The 17,954-nt window shown below is 39.6% G+C and overlaps 1 protein-coding gene across 1 annotated transcript; it reads left to right on the forward strand.

Moving 5' to 3' along the window:
• The first annotated feature begins 4,866 nt into the window (after positions 1-4,866).
• On the forward strand, positions 4,867-12,482 carry LOC100931340 (keratin, type II cytoskeletal 2 oral-like). The gene is made up of 9 exons (XM_003772634.1): positions 4,867-5,403; positions 5,585-5,805; positions 7,383-7,443; positions 7,791-7,886; positions 8,429-8,593; positions 10,151-10,276; positions 10,810-11,030; positions 11,525-11,559; positions 12,217-12,482. Exons 1-9 carry the CDS (start codon positions 4,867-4,869, stop codon positions 12,480-12,482), a joined length of 1,728 nt encoding a protein of 575 aa, XP_003772682.1.
• Positions 12,483-17,954: the final 5,472 nt, after the last annotated feature.

Below are 17,954 nucleotides of genomic sequence, written 5' to 3' on the forward strand. Positions count from 1 at the left end.
TGGGCTGGGCTGTCATTCCCATAATGCCTGGACCAGCACACACCTCTTTCCCTTGCAGAATAGGGACCTATAAATTGGTTTCAGTAGCCTCTGATGATGAAACTCAGAAGTAGCTTGGAACTCTTACTGCAAAAAAAGTCCCTTTCTAGAAGTAAGGGATTATTAATCTGGAGTTTGTGAACTTTCTTTTAAAATATTTTGATAACCATATTTTGAGATAATTGGTTTCTTTGTCATCCCGTTTATTTTATTTTATGTATTTAAAAACTTGATTCTAAGATAGAGTATAGATGATTCACCAGATTCCTAAAGGGGTCCATGATGCCAAAAAAGGTGATTTCCTTTATACAGGTCTTTGCTTTTCACCTAAAATATTCTTTCTTATCTTTCCTAATCAAACCCTGTTTAAATCTCTCTGCCTTTAGAAGCTAACCTTCTTCCATAGCTGTGTTTGGTCCTATTTTTCCCTCTAGTCCAAGTAAATATTAACTAAATATTTGGTTGTTCCTAATTCCACTCTGGGATTTCATTCTGACCATAAGCACACCCAGAAGATGTACTAAGTTGCTTAAAGTTTATTTCTCTTGGAGAGGAAGGGAGAAAACCAATGGTAATGAACCCAGCAGAATACCCAACATGCCCTCAAAGAACACCAGTGATACTTGGTGCAATAACCTGGGAGCTCTCTGAAAAAAGGGACTGTTAGTCTCCTTTCTCTGGATTTTCCTGTTAGCAATTTTTCTGAGATTACTTTCCTTTTATTCTTAATATCACATATGTACATAGATATTTACATAATGTTTTATTTTGGCTCTATTTCCCAGAGCCAAGCTACTCCATCAGCCTTTCAGGGTTCTGGAGCACCCTGAGGGCTTTCGAAACATTTCTTTTCCATAACCATCAATTCAAGCCCCTAATGGGTATGTATACCCTATTTCCTCTGCTTCTTCCCCCACTGTTATAGGCCCATTGCTAAAATTTCAGTTTCATTTAGTCACTTAACATTAGTTAACTTTTACAAAGCAATATTTACTTCAAAGATATTCTAAGAATAAATAATTATGTCCCCTCAAACCTCTGGGTTATATTTTCTTTCATATCTGTTGGTCTCTGGGGAGAGATCATAACAGCTTAGTTCCTATATAGTACTTGTCCCACCAAGTTCATATACAACATGACTGTTGGGTGAGGGCTTCTGCTGGTCTAGGGGTCCTGAAGATGTCTCTCAAAGATCACTCCTTGTCAGGGCACTGATAATGCTAGGCTTGATGTAAATTCCAACCTGGATTCCAATTCCAGATTCCTGTGGTTGGTTCTTCCTGGCAAGGTCAGAAATACCACTCCTTTCACTTAGAATGAGAAATACTAAGTGAAGAAACCCAGGGCTGGCAGTTTCTTGCCAGCCATGTGGCACCGAGGGGCTCAAGTCCCTGAGGTCCTTTCTTTTATGACATGGTCTTCTCCTTGTCTCTGGAAGAAGAGCAGTCAGTGAGCTCTCCCAGATTCAAATGAAATGTAGAGGAAGCACTAGAAGCTTTTTGAATGCACTTTCCACATGGTGTGCCAACCAGAACCAGCTCTAACCAGCTCTACTCATGTTCCACAATCTCTCCATATCACTTTCCTGATATATCATCCTGCTTCTCCTGGAGTCATCTCTCCCATGTCCTGTATGCAGAGAGACTGCATAAGCTGAGCAAGCTGCCTACACCAATCTCCTCCCTTCATTGCATTTATATGGGCAACACTCTGCTTCCTCCCTCCATTCCCTCCCCTACTTCCATCTCATCACACCCTCATAGAGTATGAATTCCTTGAGAGCAAAATCTGTATTTCTGTCTTTTTGTAACACGTATTCACAGGAAATCTTCCTTAACCCCTCCTAATTTCAATGCTTTCTCTCTGTTATTTCCTATTTAACCAGTATATACTTGCTTTGTATATATTTCTTTGATGTCTCCCCTATTAGATTTTAAATCCTTGAGGGTAGGGAGTGTATTTTACCTCTTTTTGTATCTCCAGCCCTTAATCTGGCTTTTAGCAGGTACTTAATGTATGTTTTTTCATTGATTGATAAAAACCCTTGGTTGTGTATTGAAAGGAGACCTCCAGGTGATGAGATGTTGTTGTTCTTAGTTTGAGTTGAAGTGTTTTTTCTCACTTTCACCTGACTTTTCATCATTTTAAATGAATGTTCCTTAATCATCTCAAACCCAATATGTTTAAAAGAGAACTGATTATCTTTCCCCCTAAAGAGTTACCTGTTCAAGACACTCTCTTCATCTCAGTAATCCAGGTTCCCAATCTTTGTTTTATTTTTGACTCCCCAGTCTCACTTATCCTGCACATCCAATGCTTTGCAAAATCTTGTTTATGCCTTCATAACATCTTTCATATATATTCCTTCTCTCTACTCACACAACCCAAACCCCAGTCCAGGATGTTGTTATCTCATATTAGGACAATTGCAACAACCTTTTTCTAACTGTTCTTCCTGCCTTGAATATCTCCCCACAATAATCTGCCCTCTATTAAGCTGTCACAGTGTTTTTTTTTCCTCTCCCTAATATGTAGCATGGATCATGTTACTTCCTTGCCTAATGAGGTCCAGTGACTCCCTATTGCCTTTAAAATAAAATATAATCTGTTGTGTTTGACATTAAAGTTCTTCATAACTTGGTACTATCTCCTTTTTCCAGTCTTTTAATATTTTTCTTCCCTTGCTATACTTTATGAATGTTCTGCTTCCCCTTTCCCATCTCTGCCTCAATTTCTCTGGCTTCTTTTAAGACAGTTCAAAAGCAGAAAGTCTTTTCTGCCTCTTATAGCTGCTAGTGCCCTCCCTCTGGCATTAATTACATAGTATATATCTTTTACCTGTCGGTTAGTTACATATTCTCTCCCCTATTAGAATACACACTCTTTGAGGGATTGTTTTTGCTTTTTTTGTTGTACCCCAGTGCTTAGCACAGTGCCTGGAATGTAGTTAAGTACTAAAATGCTTTTTAATTGATGTATCATATACCATGTAGCTGTCCTCTCGTATCAATCTCTTTTCTCCAAATTTCCAAAGAAGGAAATTTCAAAGTCCTCTCTTATCTCTTGTGTAAATTCCATTCATAATGAGATCAGCTCTCCATTATCTACTATGGTCTTTTCTGTATGACCCTGATGAGTTTCAGCTGTGGACAGAAGAGTCAAGTCAGCAGGTGATTAGAACATGTCCGTATGAGGGTCTGAGAGCCCACAGCCAAATCAAAATAGTTTTCGGATGACTGGTTGTTTAGTATCACTCATGCTGATTCTCCCTCCAATTAACATGAATAAGCAAGAGCTGACTGTGTTGCTCATCCATCCGAGATGGTACATTAGACATGACAGAAAGTCTGAACTAGAAGATTTTGGGGCAATTTCAATTTCTTAGTTGTCTCCATTCCTTCCTGATCTTGAATGGAGATAGGGATTCAGGAACAGGAATTCTCCTTTCTCCCTTCTTCCAGAACACTCAGACCATTGGAGAAGATAAGATATAGAGATTGAGGTGGAGATGAAAACAGAGACAAAAATAGATTAGAACTGTAGATTTAGAATTGAATGAGACCTTAGAAGATGGTTATGTATGAAACTGTTAGTACCTATTATGTATTCTTTTCTCCCTCCCTCCCTCCCTCTCCCTTCCTCCCTCCCTCCCTCCCTTCTTCCCTTCCTCCCTTCCTCCCTTCCTCCCTTCCTCCCTTCCTCCCTTCCTCCCTTCCTCCCTTCCTCCCTTCCTCCCTTCCTCCCTTCCTTCCTTCCTTCCTTCCTTCCTTCCTTCCTTCCTTCCTTCCTTCCTTCCCTGAACTGTGATGAGTACTGATGACTTTTAGATAAACAGAATCCAATGGTGAATCCATTAAAATGAGTACTTGGGGAGGACCTGGAGCACTATAATCTAACATGCCATAGTCATTCTCTCTCATTTGAAAAAATAAAAAAGGGTTATTTGGTATACTTTTGAACATGTTGTTTAGTTTTCTTTGCAGGATGGCATGGAAGCTGTGTAGTTGAGTGGAATAAAAGCTAAACTTGGAGACAGGAGATACAGATTTGCATCTCAGGTCTGATGTTTACCAATTGTATGACCCTAGCTAAGTGGCTTTCTCACAGTATTGGCTTTCGCACCAGAGGACCTAGGTTCAAATCTTGACTCTGCTCCTTATTAGTTGTGTGCCATTGCTCAAGCTTCTTAATTCCTTTGGGATGCTGCAACCATCCCAAAGCTTGTATCATTTATTTCACAGTGTTGCATATAGAGAAGTGCTTTGTCAAGCATTGAGATGCTATAGTAATGTGAGCATTATGATGTTTCCTGGGGAAGTAGCTTTAAAGAGAGTTCCACTTTTTTCATCCTCCTAATTCGCAGAGTACCTCAAGTTCTCTTGTGAACCTGCTCTATCAGGTCAAGGACTGAGTGATGGGAATAGATCAACCAGGTTCTTGAGGAAGGGAGTAAGGCACAAGTCACCTAATTGAATCTGCCTCCTAAGGAGCTGGTGCCTTGAGGCTCTAGGGTTGGGCCTGATCCTGGCAAGGAATAAGTTTACCCATCAAAGAAGAACCTACAAATTTCAAGTTTGGTGGAGACAAACCAAATCTAATTGGGGGGAAAAGGCACTCAGCTGGGGAGCTGATGATTAGGGCAGTGGTGCGCTTAGTATCTAAGCCATTGACCTATTTTGTCGGGAGAACAAAGCCCAGGAAGACTCCAGATTAATTCACTGACTCTCCTTGGCCCTATAAAAAGAGTCTTTCCAGTCCAGTGTCTTAGTAGTTCTTGTTCTTTCTTTGCCTTCTCAACGGTATTGTTCTCCTTTCCATCCTAAGAAAATGCTGAGTCTTCAGTCCACCCGGTCATCCCAGACCAGTAAAGGCTTCAGTGGATGCTCTGCTATAATCTCTGGTCAGAGCCACAACAGCTCTAGGAGATCCAAATCAGCCTCCCAATCAGGAGGGATGAGCATGGCTACTACCTGTGCCATGATAGGTGGGGGCTTTGGCAGCAGAAGCATGTACAACCTGGGAGGAAGCAAGAAGATCTCCTGTAGTGTGGCTGGGCCCAGCTTCTGTGGTGGCCAGAGTGGTGGCTTTGGTGGAAAAGGAATGGGCAGTGGTTTTGGAGGAGGATCCTACAACTTTGGAGGTAAAACTGGTAACTTTGGAGGAGGATTCAGCAGCATCAGAGGTGGAACCAGTGGTCTTGGTTGTTCTGGGAATTTTCCCCTTGGCATTCAACAAGTAACCATCAACCAAAGTCTCCTGCAGCCCCTTGATGTGAAGCTCGATCCCCAGATTGGGGTGGTAAAGACCCAAGAAAAGGAGCAGATTAAAACCCTCAACAACAAATTTGCCACATTCATTGACAAGGTAAGTAGTATTTGTACCTGTTTATTGGTTTGGAGGTAAAGGATGATGGAGCCCACCAAGACTTCTCTTAGATTTGGGCTCAAGACTGTTTTCGAAAATCAACACTGTAGATTTGGTGATCTGTGAAGGAAGCTACTTGAGTTGGGATTATCCAACCTCCTTTTTTCTTACGGGGTTATAGGTTCGATTCTTGGAGCAACAGAACAAGGTTCTAGAGACCAAGTGGTGCCTTCTACAGCAGCAGACAGAGAGCTCCAGCTCCAGCTCCAGCAACTTGCAGCCATTTTTTGAGTCTTACATCAATTGCCTCCAGTCCCACTTGGATGGGCTGCTCAGGGAGAGGAACAACTTAGAAGGAGAACTGAATACAGTACAGAACCTGGCGGAGGAATACAAGAAAAAGTGAGTGATGGAGGAAGCCAAAGGAAGTCACCTGCTTCTTTAATTCATGGACTGGGTTCAAGGATCTCATCAAGTGGTGGATGAGATCCTGAAATGAGGGACATTTCTATCCTTATTTCCAAAATGCCCACAGGATGCAGGCTAACGAGCAAAGGAAGTTTTAATTTCAAAGCTTCACCCCTGGTGAAATGGCATGTTTTTAAGGAATAGCCTGGATTATAACTTGTTGGGGGTGTTGCTGAAGGCTCTGGGAGTAGTTCTCAGTGACTTCTGAGCATCCTTCCAACTCCAGAATGCCATAGTTTCAAATTTCTCTCAGACATTGTACATTGATGTTCTTGGGAGTCAACAAGGTACAGTAAGTGGGTAGAAAGTCATACTTTTTGTCAAGAAGATCTGGGCTTAAACTGTACCTCTGACACATATGAGTGTGTGTGTATAGAGCGTGATGACCATTTGTAAGTCATTAACTGCTAAATGGCTCTAGATAATTCTCTAAGAATAAGTTAGAGAAAAGTTAACAGATCTTTGAAATCACAGGTCTTTGTTCTATCCTCCCCTCCAAAAGGGAAAAATTTCAAACAAAACCCCCCAAAATCCTCTATCCATGAAAATAAGAAAGCTACATCAGGAAGAAACAGGATTAGAGAAATATAACAAAAATCCTGCAGTCACAGAAGTCTCAGTCTGATAGAGGAGAAAAGCTCATCTCAGACAGAGACAGACACACAGATAAGAAAATGTTGACCTTGGAGCACTTGGGCAAAGTTCTAAAAAAGATTAAGCTGGATAAGTTCAACAGAGTAAGCTTGAGCAAGACGATTTGGTACCAGGAGTTTAACTGTGTTTGCAGTGGAGGATAGTGGGAAGGGAAAATGTTGAGTCAGGTACAATGGGAATTAGTAGGAGAGGAGCAAAATTGACACTTCGTCTCTAATTCTATTTTGCTCAGGAGATTATTAAAATAAAATTTCACTCCCAGAGCTCATGAGCACATGAAGGAGGCAGTTGGGAACACTTAAGAGAGAGAAAGAAAGCCAGCCTGGACAAGGACACAGGCTCATGTAGAAAAGGAAATCATGGTATGAGGGAATGGGCATGTTTGGAGAGATTTGAGCCAGTAGAGGCACTGGAGGGTGTGTAAAATGAATTTTTAAGGGCCCAATGATTCAAAGAATCTGCTTCTAAGCTGTTTTTTCCTGAATCACCCCAATAATAATCCTATATAATTTTTTGATGTGTCAGGGGGTTGAAAGACACACGAAAACCCAGCCCCAGGACACTGCTAGGATGTAAATTTTTAAAGTTAGTATAGATAAAACTCATACAAAACTTCACTGATGTATGACTCTTTTCCCTCTCTTCTCTTGTCTTGTTATATCTTTTGTACTCTTTCTTCTTTTGACCTATTTTGTACTGATCTCTCCTGACTTGACCTTTCTTCTGATCTTTCTCCTTTTTCTTTGTGTTCTCCTCTCTTCTTTTCTTTCTTCTCCATTTTTGTCCTCTCCTTCTCTCTTCCTTTATCCTTTCCTATCCACTCTTCATTTCTCCACTCCTTTTCCTCTCTCCTACAGGTATGAAGAAGAGATTAATAAGCGAACCACAGCTGAGAATGATTTTGTGATACTGAAAAAGGTAAACTGAGCAATGAAGTTGAGCAAGTCTAGCTTTGTTGTGGGTATGAGTAGCAGGTGGTGGTGGTGAACTGAGAGAAGGTGGGAATGTGACTAGTTTTTATTTCTGGATTGGCCCCATCTGGACATAATCCAATACTTTTACTCAAGAGGCAAACCAAATTCCCATGATGACATGGAAGCTTCTGGAGTCAATTGATTGCTCTGATCTGATATATGGTATAATCTATCTGTTTATTTATAGTGTATATATGTTAGGGTTACGGTTACTACTAGCATGGACTTGATATGAGATCCAGTTAAATAACCTGTATGACATCCTCTTAAGATGACATAATTTCCCCCCAGGATGTGGATTCTGCCTATATGACAAAAGTGGACCTGGAGGCAAAAGCAGAGAGTCTGTCAGATGAGATCAACTTCCTGAAGGCTCTCTATGAAGCTGTGAGACTCTATGCCCTTTCTGCCCACTCTGGCATTGGGTGTTTGGGTGGGAGAGTAGTTGAGGAATACTTTTCCCCATAAAGATCCCTGGATGAAAAGAATTGTTAAAGCTCCTCCCATTTTCCCCAACTCCCCTTTTATAAAGTGGTGTAGTGGAGTAAGACTGTGAACAATTCCTTTCCTCCTCCCATTGTTGTGGAGAAAGTAATTTTTAAGCTCAAAGGTGCTTTAGAAAGCTAAAATTATCTCTGTGGCCCATTCTTTGTCTTGCTTCTTAAAGTCAATCTTACCCCTTTCCATTTTCTATTTCCTGAACTGCTCACTGGGTCCCTTGATTGAGGCAAGAGTGCTTTCCTTTGTAAATCCTAAGAGGCTGTAGAAAAGTGGATGTAACATAGGTCACACCCCAAATTCTTAACTTGATTGTCAGTATCCCTGTAGGCTGCTTGTTTTCTTTAAGATCACATCTTCTTGCCAGGGAGTGGTTTAGAGCATCCTGAAAAGGTAAGGATGATAAGCAACTCTTTCCTTTGGGTGCGCAGGAGTATACCCAAGTGCTCTCAGAAACAAGTGACACCTCTGTGATTGTCTCCATGGACAACAACCGAACCCTGGATCCAGACAGCATCATTGCAGAGGCTAAAGCTGTATTTGAGGAGATGGCCCAAAAAAGCAAGGCTGATGCTGAGACCCTATACCAGTCCAAGGTGAGCATGAGCAAAGCCTACCAAATTTACTCAAGCCCCATCAATTCCTCTCTTTTCTAGAGCCTATTTCCTTTTCAGTAATCATTTATGTGGTTCCTCCTCCTGCCCCTCTTTTACAAGAACACACATAATTCAATTCAATTCCATAATTCATTGTAGCATGCATTCTCAAAGTGGAAAGAGAATCCAGAGTTCTACCTTTAGAAGGGTTACCTCTCCCTAAGAAAGAATCCCACCACGACAAAATCCCTAATAAAACACTATCTATCCTCTGTTGGAAGACATATTGTGAAGGGAAATCCACTCTCTTCCAAAGCCACAAATTCTTCTATAACACAGCTCTTTTTGTAGGAGTTTTCTCCTTATAGGGAACCTTAGATTTACCTCTATAACATATTGTGACCTTGAAGGACGTTGAGTCCAAGTCTTTCATTTTATTACAGATAAGGAAACCGAGGTTCAGAGAAATTAAGATTATATAGATATTCAAGGAAGGGAGCTGGTATTTGAGTTCAGGCCCTAAGTACCTGGGGCTCTTAGGTCTATGGGGCCAAATGGAAGAAGGCTCTTCTACGCCATAGCCTTGCAAATCCTTGAGAGTAACTAGCATGCCCTCTGTAGATCTTGTGTCTAGGATAACCTTCCTGTTCCACTCCCATCTCCCGCCCCGTTCCTTCCACAGCTCTGAGTCTGGCATGACTTTTCCCTCATTGTCCTTTTTACTCTCTGCTGGGTGAGCTCCTACTTGTCAACATCCTTCCTAAAATGGGGCACCCAGGACTGGACATAATGCTTCCCATGTGGCCAAGTACAGCATCTCCCTTGTTTTGGATCTGCATGTCCTTTGTATACAAAGTGAAAATCAACAGAACCATCTTCAAGAAGCTTATGATTTCATAACAACAGCTTGGGGGGAACAGAATAGTTCTCAATCATCTATCCCTAATTCCCCGCCGATGGTGAATTTCAGTGGGGAATTAGCCAGTAAGCTTCACAGAAAAAGGGTAGTGCCTCCCATTAGGCCTCTCAAGACCATGTTTTCAGATCTTAAGGGGGCAAGTATGTACCTGTGTTTGTGACCTTCCTGCTTTAAATTCCCAGTGTAGACATTCCTGGACTTAATTGAATCAGTTCCTTCCCTGCTTACAATTTTTGTATTTTCTTCAGTTATAGGTAAAAATATCATTTTTTGGTTATATATGTACATTCATTTTTTAATATATTTCCTTATGAATCATGATGAGAGAGAAAAATCAGAACAAAAACCATGAGAGAAAAAAAAGAAGAAAAAGAAAAAAATGAATATAGCATGTGTTTATTTACATTCAGTTTCCATAATTCTGGCTATGGATAGGAATAGCATTTTACATACAAAATTTATTGGATTGCCTTGGATCACTGCTGAGAACCAAGTCTGTCATAGTTGATCTTAGTACAATCTTGCTGTTGCTATGTACAGTGTTTCCTGGTTCTGCTTGTTTTGCTCATCTGCTCCTTTTCCCTCTTGTGTCTGACTACCTGAAGCTAACTTTTTTTCTCTTCCCTCTCCCTCTTCAGATTGGGGAGCTGGAGATCACAGCTGGCAAGCATGGGGATGACCTGAGGAATACCAAGAGTGAGATTGCTGAGCTCAACAGGATGATCCAGAGGCTGCAGGCTCAGATAGAAAGTGTTAAGAAGCAGGTGGGGGCAGCTCCTTTTAAGTCTGAGATTCAGGTGCTTAAGCAGAATTTCCTTTATAACAACTATGGAGTCACAGACTGGGTTCAACAAGTTGGACACAGTTGCCGGACCCCTGGGAAGAACTTTCAGAGAGGGAGAGAGAGGAGTCTCATGCTTGGGGGGTATTCTATGCGATAGCCAATGAGCGATAGGGTATGATGTAGGGTTGAAGAGAAGCACGAGTCCCTTGTCACTATTGTTCCTTCTCTTCTGCCTTCACCTATGGCTTTACCTAAATAGGACAGAGTTTCTATGGTTTGAGCCCTTGAATATCTTTTTTTTTCTCCCTGAGAAGATGTACAAGAATAGCTGTTCACATAGTCCCTGAAATATACACCTGTCAGGTTGAATGGGCTACTCTTAGAGGGCTACAAAGGCTGGTCCCAAGATGGGGAAGGAGATTGTTCTGCTATATAGGGGATAGCTTCTTCCAATGGGCAAGGGAACTTGGGGGCTGCTGCAAAAACCTTACAGTCCTTTCTTCCTCTCCAAAGAATGCCAACTTGCAGACGGCCATCGCAGATGCTGAGCAGCGTGGGGAGCTTGCTCTCAAGGATGCCCAGGCTAAGCTGGCTGAGCTCAGGGAAGCCTTGCAGCAAGCCAAGGAGGATCTGGCCCACCTGCTCCAGGAGTACCAGGAGCTGATGAACATCAAACTGGGTCTGGACATTGAAATTGCCACCTACAGGAAGCTCCTAGAAAGTGAGGAATGCAGGTGAGAAATATTGAACAAAGGATGTTGGGTCAAAACTCATCTCTAGAAAGCAATTGGTCAAATTTCTATTATCTTCTACCTGGATTGTGATTACAATTATAACAGCTTAGGTTTATATAGTATTTTACAAAGTGTTTCCTCCCAGAAATCCTAAGAAGTAGGCAGTAGGAGTTTTATAACCCCCCATTGTATAAAAGAAAAAACCGAGTCTCAGAGAAGTTGCCAAAGTGAATGAAATTAGTAAATATAAAAACTGGGATTTGGGCCCAGGTCTTCTATTTCCATTCTCTTTATATAATAATGTATTATTACATATAATACAACAATTTATTATGTATAATAATATGTTTTATGCAATATTAGAATGTGTTATTTTTATGGCATATACTTTTTCTCTTTCTGTTAAATTTTAGTAGCCAAGTCTAGCTGATATTTAATTTTTTCTCATTTAAGTCTTCTGTTCTTCTGATATTTGCTTTGTTTTTTCTAAATAGAATGTCTGGGGAGTGCCAAAACACCGTGTGTATTTGTAAGTATCTTTCCCTTCCTTTCATTTGATTGAAATAATATTCTCTTCAAGGCTACACAACTTTATTATATTCAGTTAGTTCATCCACATATCCTTCCCTCAATTTTAAATTTTTTTTTAGCTTTCATCCTTGGAGGGAAGAATATGGGTCTTTGGGGTGTCCAAAAGGAATTACAACTTTCTGCTTGACTTCTCAAGTCATGCTGAGCAAGGTGTTATTTGGGGTCAAGCCTGGATCTTCCTGAATCTAAGATAAGATTGTACTTTTAAGATTCACCTGGAATTTTCCATCCTTGTTGTGGAGAGATTTCAAAGTGCTTTTCTCACTTCCCATTTTTAGGAAGTTTTTGATGATTAGTCCCTTGTAATTGTAGTTCCTCTTACTGCTCTTTCTCTCCTCTTTCCCCTCCTCTCCCTATCCGGATGTCTAGATACATGTCTAGGTGATTCCATTTCTGTTTTTATCCTGAAGGGATGTGTGTGTGTGTGTGTGTGTGTGTGTGTGTGTGTGTGTGTATGTGTGTCCCTAGATCCTTTCTCAGACCTAAAAATCTGTTGCTTGCTTCCTATCCCTCTGTCTCATTGCTACCAAGCCATGACTATGGGGCTGCCTCCCTGGCCAGCTGTCACCTGAGGGCATCATTAATCTTTCTGCAGCTGTGGTCAGCCACACTAGTACCAGTACTGGTTCTGGAGGCCATTCTGGTGGAGGCAACAGAAGTGGGCAGAGCACTGGAGGGAGCAGCATCTCTGGCTCTGGCTCCAGCAATCGTGGCAGCCAGTCCGTGATGGCTGGTCAGAACTCTCAGTCTGGAAGCAGAAGAGTCCCCACTGGCCAGAGTTCTGGAGGAAGAGGCAGCTCATCTTCAGCCAGGATTGTCCAGACCACCACTAGCAGCCAACACTCCACGATCAAGTATTAAGGCTTAGCTACTGCCCTGGCTCCCTGATGCCCTCCTTGCCCTCTGGGTCAGGAGCAGAGTCTGAGAAATGAGTCTTCTTTGGGCTTGGAATCACCATCTTCTCAGCATCTTGTTATGCTAAAGCAGAAGGGGAAGATTTTGATTTGTATATTCACGTCAGTGATGTTGCAGAAGAGATTTCTGTTTCATGTTTTGATGGACAATATGATCTTTTAGGTTCTCTTCAAATTTAAGGTTTCTCTGATGTGAGTTTGGGTTCTTCCATTACGATTCTGTCTCCACTTTCAATTCCAGCACAGTCCTAGTGTTTGAAAATGAAATGCCTTTCCTCTTCTCTGTCTTTCTATTCTTCAATAAACTGCTGCACAATACACTGCATCTTGGTTTTGTGTAAATTGTAGAAAATAGGGATCCTAAGTAGTTTTCTGACCAGAAGAAAGATACCTTAAAACTAGATCAATATGCATAGGGATTGGAAATAGGGAAGAGGTCCAATAACCTGTATTGGATTAAGTGGAAAATTATCATCTTCCTGAATATGCTGTGACCAACATCCTTTCTTCTCAATGTGACATGATAAATCAGGATAACGTACTTGTAATGTCAAATTTATCACAACCCCAAATTGGTTTAAACGATTTTCCAGAGTTTCCCAAATGGATAATTATGATAATTGGTAGATTCTCATAAACTTGGGAGACCAATCCTAGGTCTTCCATATAAAAGATATATCTATATCCTAGACTCATAAACATATCTTTCATTACCATTACACTCCCTCTCCTCTCCCTCTTAACTTTCCCCACCTATGTACACTTCAACCTTCCCTGCTTATACATAGCACTGAAGATCTCAAATTTTTAGGGTATAAAAAGTAACTTACAACTTATATCTTAGCTAGGGCAATGAGATGTTAAACAACTTGAACATGGTAACATAATTTATCTCAGATAAGATTGGAATTTAGGCTTTCCTAACCCTAAGTCCATCATCCCTTTAGCTATTATGCCATATACTATGGCATAGTAGTTACATGTAGGAAAGTAACTACTATAGAAATTGTTGATCTAACATGGAAGGTCACAAGATGTTTGGTGGGAAATGGTACAAAGGATGAAAGTCAGAGGTCTATCCTCACAGCAAAAGATTAGGGGTCCTTGGCCTTTGATAATTAATGATTATAGTTGAGCTGTAACTTTTATTAAAAAGAGTCTTGGAAACTTTCCAAGATTTTGTCCAACCATAGAACCATAGTCCGAATTCTAGAAGATGAAGTTCTCTAAAGTTATAAAAAGAATCCTGTATTCTTCAACAAGAAAATTTATTTATTCTTTATTCCCTGCATTGAAGGTATTCAAGTAGAGGGAGGTTGTGCATCTCATGGGGTGCTATAGAGGAGAGTATTGCATGGAATGGGAGGTTGGACTAGAAAAGGTCTGATCGAGGTTGTGGTCAAGAGTTGTGATTTAGGTAGGGATACACCAAATCCACTTCTGAGGTCCATTCCAGCCAAGCAATTCTCTGACTTTTCTTTTTCCTTGTTCTCTCTCTCCCCAAGTTTTTTTCCTCCAACCTTTCGATATTTCTGATTATTTGGCTATGAGAAACTCAGTTATACAAGCTAAGAATTGCTCAGGAGCCAAGACTCAAAACCACATGTGACTATTATTAATGCCCAAATTAACTATAAAAGACATATGAAGAAAGACGCTATTTGCATCCAGAGAAAGGACAGATAAATAGAAGTATGTATAGAATAATTATACATATACTCACACCTCTCTCTCCTCCGCCTATTTGTGTCTAATTGTAGCCATCTCTAGGAAGGAGAGGAGGGAAGAAAAAAAAGAAAATTTGCATGATAATTTTATTATATATTTGAAAAAATAGCAAATTGTGCAAAGTAGATTTTCAGTTTCATGCAATCATTTATTTTATTGTACTGTTATATAAATACTTGTTTTATTCTATAAATAAAAATAAAATTTAATAATAAAAAAATCTCACATGTCCTCACCTTGGCTGAGATGGTCACGTGGTCATAGACATCAAGGCTATGCAGAGATAGTATTGAAAGCTGAAGAAAACAGGAGATTCTCATCTCTGCCTGGCAGAGGAGGGGACTCCTTGGCAACAGTCACATTCTTACCCTCTTTGCTGGTGTGGGTGGTTGTTGACTGGAGTAAGCTATATTGAAGCAAAGAAAGGAATAAATGTGCAACCTTATATCAGGATTTGGGATCTTTCAGGAAAGTTTGGTGAAGGAGGGGGAACTGAGGCTGTTTTACTTCAATGAATTCTCCATGAATTCCTCTGGTATTGGAAGTGGAGTTCTATAAAATCCTCCCTGTTCCCAATTTTCACTGATATCATTGTAATAACTAACACATTTATATTGCTTATTATGTGCCAGGCACTGTTTAAGTAAGTGCTTTTCAATTTTTATCTCATTTGATCCTCATAAGAATTCTGCAAAGTAGGTGCTATAATTATTCACGTTTTATAATTGAGAAACTTGCCTAGTATTATGCAACTAGTAAATTTCTGATTTGAGTTCAAGTTCTTTTGCCTCTAAATCTGACTCTTTCTCCATGGAGTCTCTCCATTTCTCTCTCTATCTCAGTCTTTGTCTGTCTCTCTCTATCTCTCTGTCTCTGTTTGTCTCTATCTTTGTTTCTCTCTCTGTCTCTCACATATCTCTGCCTCTCTCTCTTTATCTCTCTCTTGCTTTCTTTGTCCTTCTCTCTTTCTTTATCTCTCCCTTTTTCTATCTCACTGTCTCTCCCTTTCTGTCTCTCTCTCATACTATACTTATATCTAAATCTATATACATATTATTTATATCAAAGTCATCTATGTTTATTATATCTATGTCATTTTCCTTTGAACAGGGATAGTCTTTTATGACTCTTTTTATGCCTCAATTTTTTCTTATTTTTCTTATCTTGTTATTGTTATTGCTCACATTTCTATAACTATGTCAAATAATAGCAGGGGGAAAAGGCATTGGTGTTTATTTCTACATTTAATAAAAAAGTTTTCACTGAATAGTAATCATAATATTTACATAAAACTTTCAGGTTTGCAAGGGGCTTTACATGTATTATCTTATTTGATCCTTTCAATAATCCTGTGAAGTAATATTATTATCTCCATTTTTTGAGAGCAGAATATTGAAGATAAAAAATATTCAGACCCTAGTAAGTGTCAGAAGTGGCATTTGAACTGAAGTCTTCCTGCCTCTGACCTGGCACTTTCTGCATGGAACTACTTAGTTTGCATATAATGCTAAATATTATTTGGTTATTAACCATCTAGGTTTTATACCTTTTTTTAAAGCATAAATGAGCATCATATTTTGCCAAAGGCTATTTCTTTATCTTTTGATATAATCACGTGGTTTTTCAATGTTTTTGTTTTGAAAATGATTATGTTAATTGTTTTCCTCATGATGAACTCTTCTTACATCCTTGGTATAAATTTAGCTTACAATAGATTCTTGGCTATGAATGTTCTTGTTAACTCTTGAACATAGAAAGGAAGCAATAAACTGGGAAAATATTTTTACAGTCAAAGGTTCTGATAAAGGCCTCATTTCCAAAATATATAGAGAATTAACTCTAATTTATAAAAAATCAAGCCATTCTCCAATTGAAAAATGGTCAAAGGATATGAACAGACAATTCTCAGATGAAGAAATTGAAACTATTTCTAGTCATATGAAAAGATGCTCCAAGTCATTATTAATCAGAGAAATGCAAATTAAGACAACTCTAAGATACCACTACACACCTGTCAGATTGGCTAAGATGACAGGAAAAAATAATGATGATTGTTGGAGGGGATGCGGGAAAATGGGGACATTGATGCATTGTTGGTGGAGTTGTGAACGAATCCAACCATTTTGGAGAGTAGTTTGGAACTATGCTCAAAAAGTTATCAAACTGTGCATACCCTTTGATCCAGCAGTGTTACTACTGGGATTATATCCCAAAGAGATTATAAAGAAGGGAAAGGGACCTATATGTGCACGAATGTTTGTGGCAGCCCTTTTTGTAGTGGCTAAAAACTGGAAACTGAATGGATGTCCATCAGTTGGAGAATGGCTGAATAAATTGTGGTATATGAATATTATGGAATATTACTGTTCTGTAAGAAATGACCAACAGGATGATTTCAGAAAGGCCTGGAGAGACTTACACGAACTGATGCTGAGTGAAATGAGCAGGACCAGGAGATCATTATATACTTCAACAACAATACTAGATGATGACCAGTTCTGATGGATCAGGCCATCCTCAGCAACGAGATCAACCAAATCATTTCTAATGGAGCAGTAATGAACTGAACTAGCTATGCCCAGAAAAAGAACTCTGGGGAGATGACTAAAAACCATTACATTGAATTCCCAATCCCTATATTTATGCACACCTGCATCTTTGATTTCCTTCACAAGCTAATTGTACAATATTTCAGAGTCTGATTCTTTTTGTACAGCAAAATAATGTTTTGGTCATGTATACTTATTGTGTATCTAATTTATATTTTAATATATTTAACATCTACTGGTCATCCTGCCATCTAGGGGTGGGGGGGGTAAGAGGTGAAAAATTGGAACAAGAGGTTTGGCAATTGTTAATGCTGTAAAGTTACCCATGTATATATCCTGTAAATAAAAGGCTATTAAATAAAAAAAAAAAACTCTTGAACAGAAATGAGTCATTATTTATAATGTAAATAATGGCTCAGCTTTGAATCCTCCTTTTGGAAAACCTCCTGCTGGAATACAGTAGGAGGAACCCTGAATTAGCAGTTAGGAGACACAGGTCAGCTTTGGTTGTTTCTTCACTAGCTATGTGGCCTTGAACAAACTATTTAACTTGGTGGGTCCTTGATTTCCTATACTTGATATAGAGTATAGAGTAATGGACCTAGAGTCAGGAAGCTTCAGGCAAATTTATTTACTAAGCAAGCTAGGAAATTTGTTGTTGTTGAATTATTTCTGAATCTTGTCTGAGTCTTCAGGACCCAATTTGGAATTTTCTTGGCATTTGAGTAGTTTGCCATTTCCTTCTCCTACTCATTTTACAAATGAGTAAACTGAGGGTTAAGTGACTTCCCCAAGGTCACACAGTTAAGTGTGTCAGAGGCCAGATTTGAATTTAGGTCTCCCTGATTCCACTTTGACGTTTAGCTGCCTAAAACTAGGAAAGTAAACACTTTTTATTCTGGGCAAGTCACTTGACCTTTCAGTTTCTTCATTTGCAAAATGGGGATAATAATAGTAACTACCTTCAGGGGTTGTTGTAAGAACCAAATAAGATAATATTTATTTAGTGCTTTGCAAATCTTTAAGTACTAAATAAATGCAGTTATTGATATATAAAAGTGGGAGATAATGCTTCCATAGCCATAGATGATAGGAAGATCATAGGTAATAATGTAAGAAGAAACAGTTTTTAAGCTGGATTA

Source organism: Sarcophilus harrisii, chromosome 5, assembly GCF_902635505.1.
Source record: "Sarcophilus harrisii chromosome 5, mSarHar1.11, whole genome shotgun sequence".
NCBI classification, from domain to species: domain Eukaryota; kingdom Metazoa; phylum Chordata; class Mammalia; order Dasyuromorphia; family Dasyuridae; genus Sarcophilus; species Sarcophilus harrisii.